The 13851-nt window shown below is 28.6% G+C and overlaps 1 protein-coding gene across 3 annotated transcripts in view; it reads left to right on the top strand.

Moving 5' to 3' along the window:
• Window positions 1-10627, top strand: part of LOC117178084 (histone acetyltransferase KAT7) — a 150335-nt gene extending 139708 nt beyond the window's left edge. For all 3 annotated transcript variants that reach the window (XM_033369319.1, XM_033369318.1, XM_033369317.1), the window contains 3 exons: window positions 552-698; window positions 779-885; window positions 7303-10627. In XM_033369319.1, the coding sequence (XP_033225210.1) occupies window positions 552-698; window positions 779-885; window positions 7303-7425 (377 nt within the window). In that variant the 3' untranslated portion in view covers window positions 7426-10627. The remainder of the gene's footprint in view (window positions 1-551; window positions 699-778; window positions 886-7302) is intronic.
• The last annotated feature ends 3224 nt before the right edge of the window (window positions 10628-13851 follow it).

Below are 13851 nucleotides of genomic sequence, written 5' to 3'. Positions count from 1 at the left end.
GCAACAACAAAGTCGATTATACTGCGGCTATTTCCTTTAGACCAGGTGTACATGTGGATCATTTTATGCCTAAACCAAGTATTTGTAATAAACAGACCCCTTGAGGACAAATATTGGGGTAGGGAAATAGTGAAAGTGTGTGGAAGAGACATGAGGTATCTAGAAATAGAATTGTGGGGAAATAGCGGAAAGCAGATTAGAGGAAGTGGTTAGAGCGGAAGTGGGGGGAACTGTGGATGGGGGAAATATGAGAAGGGATGTGCTGGCTGGGGAAGTGAGGAGATGAAGTAGATAGGGAAGAAGTTGGGGAAGGGCAGGGAAGCGATGGTTGAAGTGTTGGGGAGGGGTGTATCAATAGTTAGTGTAGGGGGAGTAGGGGAGGGAAAGTTTAGGAGGGGGAGTTTTGAACGACTTAATTAACATCTTAATAGGCTACGAAACCCCTTTTTATGTAGGCGCACGGTGCCTAATTTCGCTAATTTTTCCTATTACTGTAAAATTACAGGAAATGGGAAATAGGAGAATAAAGAAGTCCTTTTTTCTGTTCACAGGTTACTTACTGACGAGGACGGAAAAGAAGATAGGTTCCCCGGAGAAGCCGCTGTCTGACTTAGGCCTAATCTCTTATCGAAGTTACTGGAAAGACGTGCTACTGCAATATCTGTGCAACTTTGGAGGAAAGGAACTTTCCGTGAAAGGTACGTGCACCAAATAGGCGAACTTTTCCTCTTGCCTGTTCCCTACTTTTCTTATTTCGAATTTTCTTTTCTGCTTCCAGACATCAGCAAGGAGATGGCGATCGATTCCTACGACATAGTGAGCACCCTACAAGCACTGGGAATGATGAAATACTGGAAGGGAAAGCACATTATTCTCAAAAAACAGGTGAACCATTTAAATAAAAATTTATTTCAAATCAGGAAATTTAAAATATTTTTAGTCACTTTTTTAAAGGCAAAAAGCATTTCAATCACTTTTCTACATTTCTGCGATGCAGCAAGTTGGCAACATTTTTTCAAGATAATGATGTCACTATTTTCACCTTTTTTGAAATGGAAAAATCACAGTTTTCTTTTCATTCAATAAATTAACCCATGGGGTAAACACTGTTGAACTCAGGCCTATACTTATTTTTAATTTTTTTAAATAGTTTTAAAATATTTTAGTCTATTTTCAAAGAATTCAAGTTGCTGTGTTTTGCTTTTAAAACAGTTTTCGAGGGGTTGAACACTCGGTTTTTAAGTATACACCAGATTTAAAAATATTACAAAATAATTCTAAAGATTTCAAATTATTTCAAAGCTTTTATAATATTTAAAAGGATTTTGAAAAATTCAAGAAGATTTCACGAATTACAAAGACTTAAAAAGGATTCAAGTATTTGAAAAATGCGTGGAGACAAGACTTCAAAAATTTTACAAAGATTTTAAAATTTTCAAAAGTTTACAAGGATTTTACATATTTTAAAAAGATTACAGTACACCATATTTCAGAGATTTCAAAACATTTCAAAGATTTTTAACGATTTCATTAGATTTAAGAAGGTTTCTAAAGATTTCATTAAGATTTCAAATATTTTAATGATTTTAAATGAATATAAAAGATTTTAGAAAGATTTCACAAGTATTTCAAAAAATTCATAAGGATTTCAGAAGATTTCAAGAATTTCGAATATTTAAAAAATACTTCACACCAAATTTCAAAGATTTTATGTAATCTGAAAAAGTTTTAATAAATTTAAGATTTAAATGATTTCAAACGAACACAAAAGGTTTTACGAATAAAGATTAAAGAAAAATTTCTCGATTATATTTTAAAGATTTCATAAAGATTTAAATATATTTCAAAACACTTCAAAAAGATTTTAAGGATTGCAAAGATTTGACCAAAATTTAAAAAAATTTCAAATATATAAATTATTTAAAATGAATAAAAAAGATTTCACAAATATTTCGAAGATTTCACAAAAGATGCAATCAAATTAGAAATTTGTTTAAAAGATTTCACAAGGGTTTCAAAGATTTTGAACATTTGACAATGATTTCAAAACTTTCAATACAAAAGATTTCAGAAAGATTTTTTTTTACAAAATTTCAAAAAGTTTCAAATATTCCAGTGATTTCACAAATATTTTTAAAACTTCAAGAATTGCAAAGATTTTACAACAATTTCAAAGATTTCAAGAGATTTGACAAAAATTTCAATATATCACAAAGATTTCAAATACTTCAAAATATTTCAACGAATTCACAAAGATTTTAAAAATTTCAAGGATTTTAAAGACTTTAAAAAGATTTTATAATAAATCCAAAGATTTCTCAAAGATGACTTATGTTCGTAAAAATTAAGAATTTGTTTATTTATGATTCGGCTTTCGTTAGAAATTGTTTGCCAATCAAAAATTAAAAAAGTAGACCTCGAAAAACTTTATTTCTTGACCTGGGAAACCTGGAAAAGATGCTGAATTTTGTTTCGAAGAAACGCTGGATACCTCGAAATTAATCGCCAGAGAAATAGGAAATTAGTCTGGGAATTTTGAATTTTTTAAATTCAATCCAGATTTACATAGTTTCAATTTTTGCTCGAGATAAAATAGAATTAAGATTATAATATTTAGTATAATAGTTGAATAATTAATAGATAGAGAAGTGTTATCTTTATTATTTCGGAAGCGATAAAAGTTTTAACGACTGATGGAAAGAATAATATGTACAAGAGTGTGCAGTCAATATAGTTGGGAAAAGTTTTCATACAGTTTTCGTTCGTGCTATTACGAGGGCGATTGTAGGAAGATTGTTTGAAACGGAAGTTCATAGCTGGACTGGGGTCTGCTTTCAAAGTTTTAATGTTTATGTGCTAAACTTTTGCAACGACGATAACAGAACTGTAGTTCAATGTAAACCCTTTTCACTTGTGATAGGTCGTGGAACTTAGAAAAAGTTCATGTTTTCATTGAATTCAAAACTATAGGATACTGAGGAAAATTGTGATCAGTATTTCTTTTTGGGATGCCTAGGAAATTAAGGATTACTCAGTCACTTGACATTTATTGCGTTTAACCCATTTTTTAACCACTATTAAGTTCAGGCCTATATCTATTTCTGAATTTTCTTGAATTCATGTGAAATATTTAAAAGTATTTTTAGACATTCAAAAAAATTATGAATTAAAAAATATTCTAAAGTATATGAGATATTTCCAGATGTTTTAAAGGATTCTGAAGAATTTTCAAAAGATTACAAAATTTTCAAGGTATTTATAAAGATTTACATGATTTTATGTGATATAAACAAATTATCATTAGGTTTAAAAAAAAACTTTTTAGCGTTTCGGAAGACATGAGACGATTTTATAGGATCTTTTATGTCTTATCATTTTAACGATTTCAAAATATGTCAAAGGATTTGAAATATCTGCAGGTATTTTAAAAGATTCTAAAGAATTTTCAAGAGATTTGAATAACTTAAAAGGATTGCAAAAGAATTTAGGGTATTTTTAAAACATCCAATGAAGTTTCAAGAGCTTTTAAAAGTTTCAAGGAATTTAAAAAGATTTCAAATAATTTGAAATATTTTAGGGTATTTTAATAAATGATTCCAAAATACTTTCAAGAGATTAGAAAATATGGGTCGATTTTATCAGATCTTTAATGTTTTAGGAGGAATTCAATTATTTCATGAGAGTTTAAAAGGTATCAAGGTATTTCAATAACTTTCCCACGATTTTTTGAAATATCAGGCTTTATGTAATTTCATAGGATTTATAACATGTTAATGGATTGTAAATAATTTATTCACACGAATTCAGGTATTTCGCAACATTTTAAAGGTTTTCAATTATTGAGAATTTTTTGGGATTTTATATCGAATTTTCATTTTATTTCAATAATTGGAAGAGATTTCAAAGAATTTTAAAGATTTTTGGGTATTTTTGAAAATGCCAAGAAATATTTCCGAGCTTTACAAAATACCAAAGGGTTTCAAAAGATTTTGATGGATTAGAAATATCTAATAGTGTCTTTTTAATAGAATTCAATAATTTCAGGTTGTTCCAAACAATTTTCAGCTGATTTCAGTAATTTAATGGGAAATCAAAGAATTTGAAATTTTTTATGGAATTAAACAATATTTCAAGAAATTTTTAATTGATTACATTAGTTTGAAGGGATTTTAAAGAGCTTGTAATATTTTATTGTATTTTCAAATATGCCAAGGTAAGGAGCGAATTTACAGGGCCTATGAGTTTTGAAAGATTTAAAAAAATGTCAAGATATTTTATGAGATTTCTAAGGGTTTTAATTATTTTAACGTATTTTAAATGCCTTTAGGGTATTTTAATAAATCTTTCAGAATTTGAGGAAATATCAGATTTCATAGAATTTTACGGGATTATATATTATTATTAGTAATTTCAAAAGAATTTAGTCACACAAAGTGAGGGAATTTCGTAGAGTTTCAAATTTATAAAAAGGTTTGCACATATTTTTTTTAATTCACCCTGAATTCTAATTAATTTATATTGAATTGTTTGGAATTCCCTTAAAATTTGTCCAATTTTAAGTTTTTATTTATTTATTGTTTAATTCATCCTGAAGTCTTTTGAACTTACCTTGAATGCTTAGTCATTTCATATGCATGAATTGTTTTCAATTTACTTGCAGTTTTTTGAATTTCATACAATTATGCCCATTCCTCTTAAATTTCTTTAAATTCTCTCCAATTTTACTGAAAGCAATAGTCTTTTTGAATTTAGACATTCTTTTCCAATTCATCCAAAAAATTTGAGTTTAACTTACATTTTTTTTGATACTATTACATTCAAAAGAACATTAATCACATTATTAATGCACATTAAGCTCTTTCAGTAACTCTTAGGACTAGAAATTAGTTTTTCCGTATAAGTAGGTCACTTTTTTCATCTAACTACTCATTTTAATTTGTATGGCTGTTGAAAATAATAATTTTTTATTTAAATAATATCCAACAAATTGTTATAAAAAATAAAATCTGAAGATGAAGGTACAATAAAATTTTAATTATACTTTTTTCCAATTCTTAAAATAATTAATTCAATATAATACTTTTCGACTTCCATGTCAGAAAAAAGGTTTATTAGACTTTTAAGAAATGTTTGTTCGTGGGAATAAATTACATATAAGAAAATCCAGAATGCGAGACATATTCAATGTTCGATATGAAAATACGGATATATATTTTTTTCGTTTTTTTTTCGTGGATGGAAATTTAAAAAAAGAATTTGTAAATAATGCTCTTATTATTAGCAGACTTCAAACTCTTCCCTATTTCCGTATTTTCTCCTGACCTAAATAATTCCTCTTTTCCCCTTTTTTTAAAAACTATTTTTTTCCCTTTTCTCGTTTTTTGACTTAAATGTGAACTAAATTAATCAAAGCAAACAAGAAAATCGAACTATTTTTTGTTGAAAGTTATTTCTTTTTAATTGAAAAGTGTACTATTATATTTTTGGTTTAGAATTTATATCTTTGTGTTGGAAATTTAATTATTTTATTAAAAACTCAAAATATTGTTAAAAAGTCGTATTTTTTGGTAGAAAATGTCACTGTTTTGTTAAATTTTGTCTTTTTGAATAGAAAATTCGTCCTTTTGGATTGAAAATGGATCTTTTGGTAGAAAATTTATATTTTTTATTTGAGAGTTTAACTATTTTGTTAACAATGCGTCTTTGTGGCTAAAAATTAATCTTCTTGTACGAACTCCTTCGATAAAAATTCATTTATTCGATTCAAGATTTATCTGTTGTTTGAAAATTCAATTTTTCCATTTTTGGTTGAAAATTGATATTTTTTAGTTGAAAACTCATGTATTTTGTTAAAAATTCATCTGTTTGGTTGGAAAATTGTATATTTTGTTAAAAATTAATCTTTTGTGGTAGGCAATTAATCTTCTTGGTTAACCGTTCATCTGTTTGGAAATGCAATTATTTGGTTAAAAAAGTCTTCTTTCTGGTTTAAAATTTCTTCTCTTTTGGTAAAAATTTGATCTTTTTTGATTAAATTGAAACGTTTCTTACTTAAAGTCCGAATTATTTTTGGTTGCAAATTAATGCACTTGATTGAAAGGTGAACTATTTGGCAAAATTTCACTTTTTTCGGTAAAAACTTCATCTCTGGTTGAAAATTTAAATGTTTTTGTTGAAAGTTTGTTTCATTCGGTTGTAAATTAAGTTTTAAAATAACCATTTCAATGGATGGATGAAATTTGGTCTTTTTATCACAAAATTCAAGTATTTTGGTTGGATGTTTAACTATTTGGTTGAAAAGAACCTAATATTTTGTTGAAAATTCAACTGTTTAAAAAAGGTCATCTGTTTTGTTCAAAAATTCAACTAATTTGTTGAAAGTTGAACTACTTGGCCAAACATTAATTTTATCGTTTGAAGACTTAACTATCTTTTAAGGAAAATAGATTTTTTTTGATAAAAATGCAACTATTACATTTTTCGTTAAGAAATCCTCTTTTTTTTGTAGAAAATGCAACTATTTGGTTGAAAGATTTACTTTTTTTAAATTCATTATAATTGTTGAAGATTAAAATATTTTGTTGTAAATTAATTTTTTTCACTGAAAATTTAACTATTTCATTTTTGTCTGAAAATTGATCGTTTTTAGTGAAAAATTTAACTTATTCATTTTTCGTTTAGAATCCATGTTGTTTGGTAGAAAATTCAATTACTGACTTGAAATTTGTACTGTTTTTTTTTACTGGTAGGAAATTAATTTTGTTAACTTAAAAATGAATTATTGCATTTGTTGTTGATAATTAATCTTTTCAGTTGAAAATTTAAGAATTGTGGTAGAAATTCCAACTGTTCGGTAATAAATAAGCTGGTATTTTGTTGAAAATGAAACTGTTTTGTTGAAAATTCTTCTTTGGTTTAAACATTTATCTTCCTAGTAGGTTGAAAAGTTTTTGTTAAAAGTTCGTCCCTTTTACTTGAAATTTTTACTATTTGATTGTAAAGTTTGGTTGAAAATTCAACTATTTATTGTAAAATTTTAGGAATATGTTACTTACATTAATTTTATTATGAAAAATGTATTCCCCTATTTTTGTGAAAAATTACTCTATTCCCTCTGTTTTGAGTGCTTTTTTGTTTGTAAAGTCTGCCCTACTGATTAATGTTGTGAATTCAAGTCTTGAAATTTATTTTACAGGCATGATTATTGTCTCCCGATTTTTCTGTTAGAATATAATGAATCCCTGAATCTTTTATAAGTTTCGAAGAAAGGAAATGAAGAGAGAATCTTTTAAATGATTTCAGGATGTGATCGACGACTACAAGGAAAGAGTAAAGCGTCGGGGTCCTGTGTACAAAGAAATCGATCCCGAGTTTCTTAAATGGAACCCCTTTCAGACTCCCAAGACACCCTCAACCTCCAACTAACGTCTCAGAACCGCCATCACGGTTAAAGCCACCCCTTCTTCTCCAAAGGAAACCATAAGCGTCGAGTAGCAGGTTTCAGATCGTTAGTATCTAGCATAGAAAATAAATCAATTTCTCCTAAAATCCTCTCTTGCGAACGTCCGATGAACTTTGCAGAGGGTATAATTTGCCCCATGTCATCGATATTTTTCATCGACATGCAGTGGCACGAGTCCAGACGAATATTTTTCAGCAGTGTAACCGATTTTCACGAAACATTTTCAATCAAATTAAACTCTAGATTTATTTTTTTATTTGTGCGTCGTAACGCGGAAATAAGCGGGACATGGGGGTAAACTGGGACGCCCGTATTTCATTCAAAGAAAGCAGTAGAAAGTCAAATGCAAAAATGTTGTGTGTGCCACTTTACCCTATTGGGTTTCCACCCGGTTTTCTACCAGAAAATACAATATAATTCGCGGAATTCAAGATTTCGTGTGTCCCGCTTAGCCCCGTTTTACGTTATCTCGTAAAATAATCAATTTTTCATTCTATTCGGTTACCATGTTTGAAAAAGGCTGGAATTAGGACTGTGCGATTCGAAAATGTGCAATTCGAAAGTCTTTAGAATCGACTTTCGACGTATTAGTCCGTTCGAAAACATTATGTTTTTTCCTGGGGCAATTCGAAAGTCTTGCAAATCGATTTTCGAAGTTTTCACTTTTTTATGCGAATTAGGCAGTTTGAAAGTCTGCAAAATCTATTTTCGAAGTTCTCAGTTTTTTATTCGAATTAGGCATTTCGAAAGTCTTTTAAATCGAATTTCAACGCACTCTATTTTTCGGTTTTTGTTTCAAAATTTGATTGGCCGAATTCCAATTCGGTTCTTTTTTATTCAGCCTGAGCGCATTGAAATTAAATTCAAGTCGAATTTAAATAATTTTTTTTCAATTCGGTCTTTCGAATTGATTTTCAACGCGCTCATTCCGAATAGAATAAAAAACGGTTCGAAAATCATTTGAATCAGTTTTCACTGCGCTCAGTCTGAATCGAAAAAAAAACGATTCGAATTCGGTCATTCGAAAGTTTTAAAAAATAAATTTCAACGCGTTTAGTTAGGAATAAAAAAAAACATTTCGAACTGAGCGCCTTGAAATTCAATTCAATAGGAGCATTTTATGTTTTTTTTCGATTCGGATTGAACGTGTAGAAAGTTTATTCGAAAGATTTTCGAATTACCGGTTTTGAATCGGTTTTTTTTCGATTCGGACTGAACGCGTTGAAATTAAATTCGAAATACTTTGAACCGATTTTTTTATTCGAATTGAGCGAGTTGAAATTCACTTCGAAAGACTTTTGAATCGTTTTTTTTTTTCGTATCGGGCTGAGCGCGTAGAAAGTTGATTCGAAAGAGTTTAGAATTGCCGAATTCAAATCGTTTTTCTTTTATTCAGACTGAGCTCGTTGAAATTCAGTTGATAGAGTTTTAAATGACCGAATTCGAATAGTTTTTTTTATTAAAACTGAGTGGTTTGAAAATTGATTCGAAAGATTTTCAATTTTCTGAATTCGAATCGGTTTTTTTTTCGATTCGAACTGAGCGCGTCGACATTCAATTCGAAATACTTTGAACAGTTTTTTTTCTATTTGAATTAAGCGCGTTAAAATTCACGTTGAAAGATTTTCGAATAATTTTTTTTCGATTCTGACTTAACAAGTTGAAAATCAATACTCGAAATATCCTCGATTTTCTGAATTCGAATCGGTTTTTTTTTTATTCGAACTGAGCGCGTTAAAATTCAATTCAAGAGACTTTTAAATGGGCAAATTCGAATTTTTTTATTTAGGCTGAGTGCGTCGAATTTCAATTCATAAGAATCGATTTTCCGAATTCGAATACTTTTTTTATTCAGACCAAGTGCGTGAGAAGTCAATTCGAAAGACTTTCGAATTTCCGAATTCGAATCGTTTTTTGGTTGTTTTCGATTCGGACTAAGCGCGTTTAAATTTAATACTAAAGACTTTCAAATCGTTTTATTTTTCAATCCGGACTTAAAGCGCTGAAAGTCCATTCGAAAGACTTTCCAATTGCCAAATTCTAAGTTTTTTTTTCAATTTGGACTGAGCGCATTAAAATTTAGTTTGAAAGATTTTGGAATTGCCCAGTTCAATAGATCAATAGATAGAATTTTTTTTAATAATCAGTAGAAACAAGCTCAGAGATTCGTCACTGAGATGAATCAAATCATAATACGTATTATAGCAAAATTCGTACGCGTACGAGAATTGTACAGTTTTAGATAAGGTAAATCACGAGATTGATTTGTTTTTAAACTTCTCTCTTTTTTAGAAAATCATTATAGATAATTGACTAGCGACTCGGATTGTCTTCTGAGAAAGACAATTTTTTAATTTATTTTGCAATGGGCGACGAACACAATGTTGACTAGGATTAATTGTATCGTGATTTAATAATATTTTTTATTTTGTATTTTCTATTAATCAAGATTAGAGAAATTTGTTACAGAGATATTAAAGTCAAAATTTTTTAAGATACCTTATTTGCCGAACACGTCTGAAGGATGCCAAGTATTTTTGCGAGTATAAAAACGTTCGGCTCCGTTATTTGTATTCCAGAGCCGAAGTGGCCTTGAGATTTCGAATCGTGAAGGAAACGATTGCGAAGCGGTACTACCTCGAAGTAGTAAATCGATTTTGAAACGAGGTTGTTGCACGATTTTAGATTAAAATTAGACTTTACTTGTTCTACATTAATTTGACTTTGAAATGGATAGAATTTTCAAAAATTGTTTCATGTATTTTAATTTCCATCTCATAGTAACTGTTTCCATTATGAGTTTGAACAGCAAGTAAATGCAACAACCTCGATTGAGGAAGTTTAAAAAGTCAAAAATGTCTATTTCAAATAAGTGTACAAAATTTTTTTTACTAAACAATTTGGTATTGGTGGATGATTTTTGGTCTTTTTAAAATCTAATTGTATAAAAAAAAGAATACTATTCGTAACATATGCTAACGTACTTACTGAGTACAAATAGCTTAAGACGAAAGTGTGACGTTAGCTGTTACGTATAATTATGTATATGAATTAATTATAACGCATAATAAGATTCTTAGATAAATGGAAGGAAAAAATTTGGTAGGTAATCTTTCATTATTGCAATTTCTTGATGAATAAAATTTGTATTATTTATGAAATTAATCATTTACTTCTCTTCCTGTTATTTATTTTATATTTCTTATTTCTAGGTCTAATTTTAATGTTTACAGGCCCCGGACTCACCGCATTATTTACACTATTTTAAACTTTTTTTGAGCGAAAACACTATTTTGCTAATATTTCGTAAACAATGGCACTATAAATACACTATATACTCACAATTTTCCGATAATGTCGCTATTTCTTTACTTTTTCCTGAAAAATATTTTTTTGAATCTTTTCGCTAAATGACTAAAATAATATGCCTGTAGTAAAATGTATGAATCATAACACATTTTGAAGCACTTACCTCCTTCATTAAGGTCCGTAAGTCGACCCCTTCTCCATCTTGCGTAATTTTTTCCGAATAATAAATGTCTTAAATTTATTTAGGGGCCATCAATTTCATATTTTAACCTAGGAAAAATGTTTATTTAAAATTTTAAAAAAATCTTAATCGAACCAAAAAGGACAAAATTCCAACGAAATAGTTCAAGTTTAAACCAAAAAGATGATTTTTTTAACTAAAATGATGAATTTTCAACTGGAATAGTTAAATTTCTAGTTAAAAAAATTAATTTACAGCTAGAAAAAACAAATTTTCAATTGAATGGCTTGAGAAATCTGTAAGTGGAATAGTTAAATTTTCAGTTAAAGAAATTAATTTAAGACAAAAAATGAATTTTCAACCAAAGAGTTGAATTTTCAACTAAAATGATTAATCTTCAACTGTAACAGTTTAATTCTAATTAAAAAAAAAACTAATTTACATGAAAGAAATGATTTTTCAATCAAACAGATGAAATTTTCAATTAAATAAATGAGAAATCCTGTCCCGGAATAGGGAAATTTTCATTTAACGGAATTAATGTGATTGATCAGCAACCTGGGTCGGAGCAGTGTTGCGGAACGAACGTGTTATTTACATAAATAGCACGAGAATTCTGGATCAATCTGAAAAATCTCTATCCCATCCACACACTACTCCTTTCCCCTGCCGAGTGAGTCACGCCTACCCCGAAAGGGAAATGGCTTAATGGTGTAATAATAATAATGTACAACAACAAAAAAACGTATTTTCGTCCAAAGAGACGAATTTTCAACAGCAATACTTACATTTTCAGTAAAATAAACTTAATTTATAACAACAAAGAACGAATTTTCAACCGAAGAGATGACATTTTCAACAAAAGAAATGAGAAATCTTCAACCGGAATAGTTAAATTTTCAGTTAAAATAATTAATTTACAAGACAACAACAAAAAACAAATTTTCAGCTATAATAACGAATCAACAGGAATAGTTAAATTTTCATATAAAAAAAAGTAATAATTCACCACAACAAAGAAAACTAATTTTAACCCAAAGGGAGTTACGTTTGTAGTAAAAAAAAATTAATTTACATTTAAAAAGATAAATTTTTAATACAGAAGATTAATTTTTTACAAAACAAAACGGTTTAGTTTTGTTATAAATAGGTCAATCTTCAAGCCAAAAAGACGCATGTCTACAAAAACAATTTTCAACCAATCAGTTTCATAAAAAAAAATAGTTAAAATTCAGTTAAAAAGTTAATTTCTATCCAACAAAGAAAACGAATTTTCAACTAAAATGATGAATCTTCAACCAAAAAAATGAATTTTCAGAAATTAATTCAACTTTCCGCCAAGGAGTTAAATTTTGAAAATAAAATCTTTTTGACACAATACTTGAGACGTTAATTTAAACCAATTTTCTACAAAACAGTTTGAATTTTCAATAAGGCAGATTAATTTTTAACCAGGCACATGCTTTTTTAACTAGAAAGATGACAGTTCGACAGAAATAGATGAATTTTCAAAACAAATAGACGAATTTTCAACAAATTAGTTGAAATTTCAACACTTAAAATGGCAATCTAATAGTGAAATTATTAACTCAAGCGAAGAATTTTCAACAAAACAGTTGAATGAAGTATGTTCTTTTAGCAAAATTGTTGAATTTGTAAAAAAATAATTAAATTGTGAACCAATTGTTAACCAAAAATTTAATAGTGGACTTTTAAGTTATTAATCATAAATTCAGTTCTAATTTAAGGGGGAAAACGATAAAAAGAGGGGAATTTGGAAAAACTGTGAAGTCTTGAATAAATAAATAAAATTTTTGATAATTCGTAGACTAAGAAAAAACATTTAAAATAAACATTGAAATTTATTTTTAATACTTTTTTCCATTGTTTCTTGGTTTCGGAGTATAGACTTAAATTCGGACTACACATATGTTTAATAGGGTGAGTGAGCCAGTGGCTGAACAGTCACCAGTGAATGAACACTAATGCGAAAAATATATAAATATAACCTTTCAAAGTTAAAGTCTTTATGAATTTTTATATATTTGAAATCTTGAAGCAATTTTGAAGAGTTTAATATACAATTCATTGCAGTAAATTCTTGTAAATAATTTTAAAAATTTCTTGAATGTGAAGCATCATCGATTATGGTGAGTGATAGTGAGAAAGTCGTCGACCACTATAAGGAACGTGCCTAAGCAGCTCATTGTTTACACTGCTTTTACAAAAAAATTCTTTACCTTTTCTGCATCAAAGTTGTGCTGTTATAGTTGTAAGATATTATTATTCAATTTCCCACAAGGGTTTTTCACAAAAAGTACGTTTTTTTATTAATAAATGAGTGTTCACGTACTGGACCTTTAAATTGCCCGTGTTCCAGTGAACGAACGCTGTGTTCATTTATTGGAGCAAAACTGTCACTCCGCAGGTCAAAGTGAATGAACAGCAGGTGACCGAGACCTGGATGTTGTTTCGTTACATATAAATAAGTTTGTTTCCATTAATGTGGCTATAAATATCGAAGCTATAAATATAAATATTTATAGTTTAAATATATATTTTTGTGTTTAGAACATCAAAAAAGTACGCACGAACTAAATTAAAGTTAAGGCAACTTTGAGGTTAGAAATTTAATGCTTTTTTTGCATATAGAAAACGCTGTTTAACTATAACAAACATTAATTCGTGCTAGGTACTACTACGTACTATTCAATATATATTTATAAATGTTTAAAGAATTTCCATTTTTACAACACTGTGATTTATAATTGAATTTGCTAATTTAACTTGAAGCAACATACGAGGGTAGTTCAATAAGTCCTTAGAATGAAGTATAAAAACAATTTTTTTTGGGTAAATTTTTTTTTATTTTTCAACATAATCTCCTTGGAACTCTATA

This window comes from Belonocnema kinseyi, chromosome 8 (genome assembly GCF_010883055.1).
Source record: "Belonocnema kinseyi isolate 2016_QV_RU_SX_M_011 chromosome 8, B_treatae_v1, whole genome shotgun sequence".
Taxonomy (NCBI): Eukaryota; Metazoa; Arthropoda; class Insecta; order Hymenoptera; family Cynipidae; genus Belonocnema; species Belonocnema kinseyi.
Note: the sequence above shows the minus strand (reverse complement) of the source record. Positions and strands in the feature narration are given on the sequence as shown.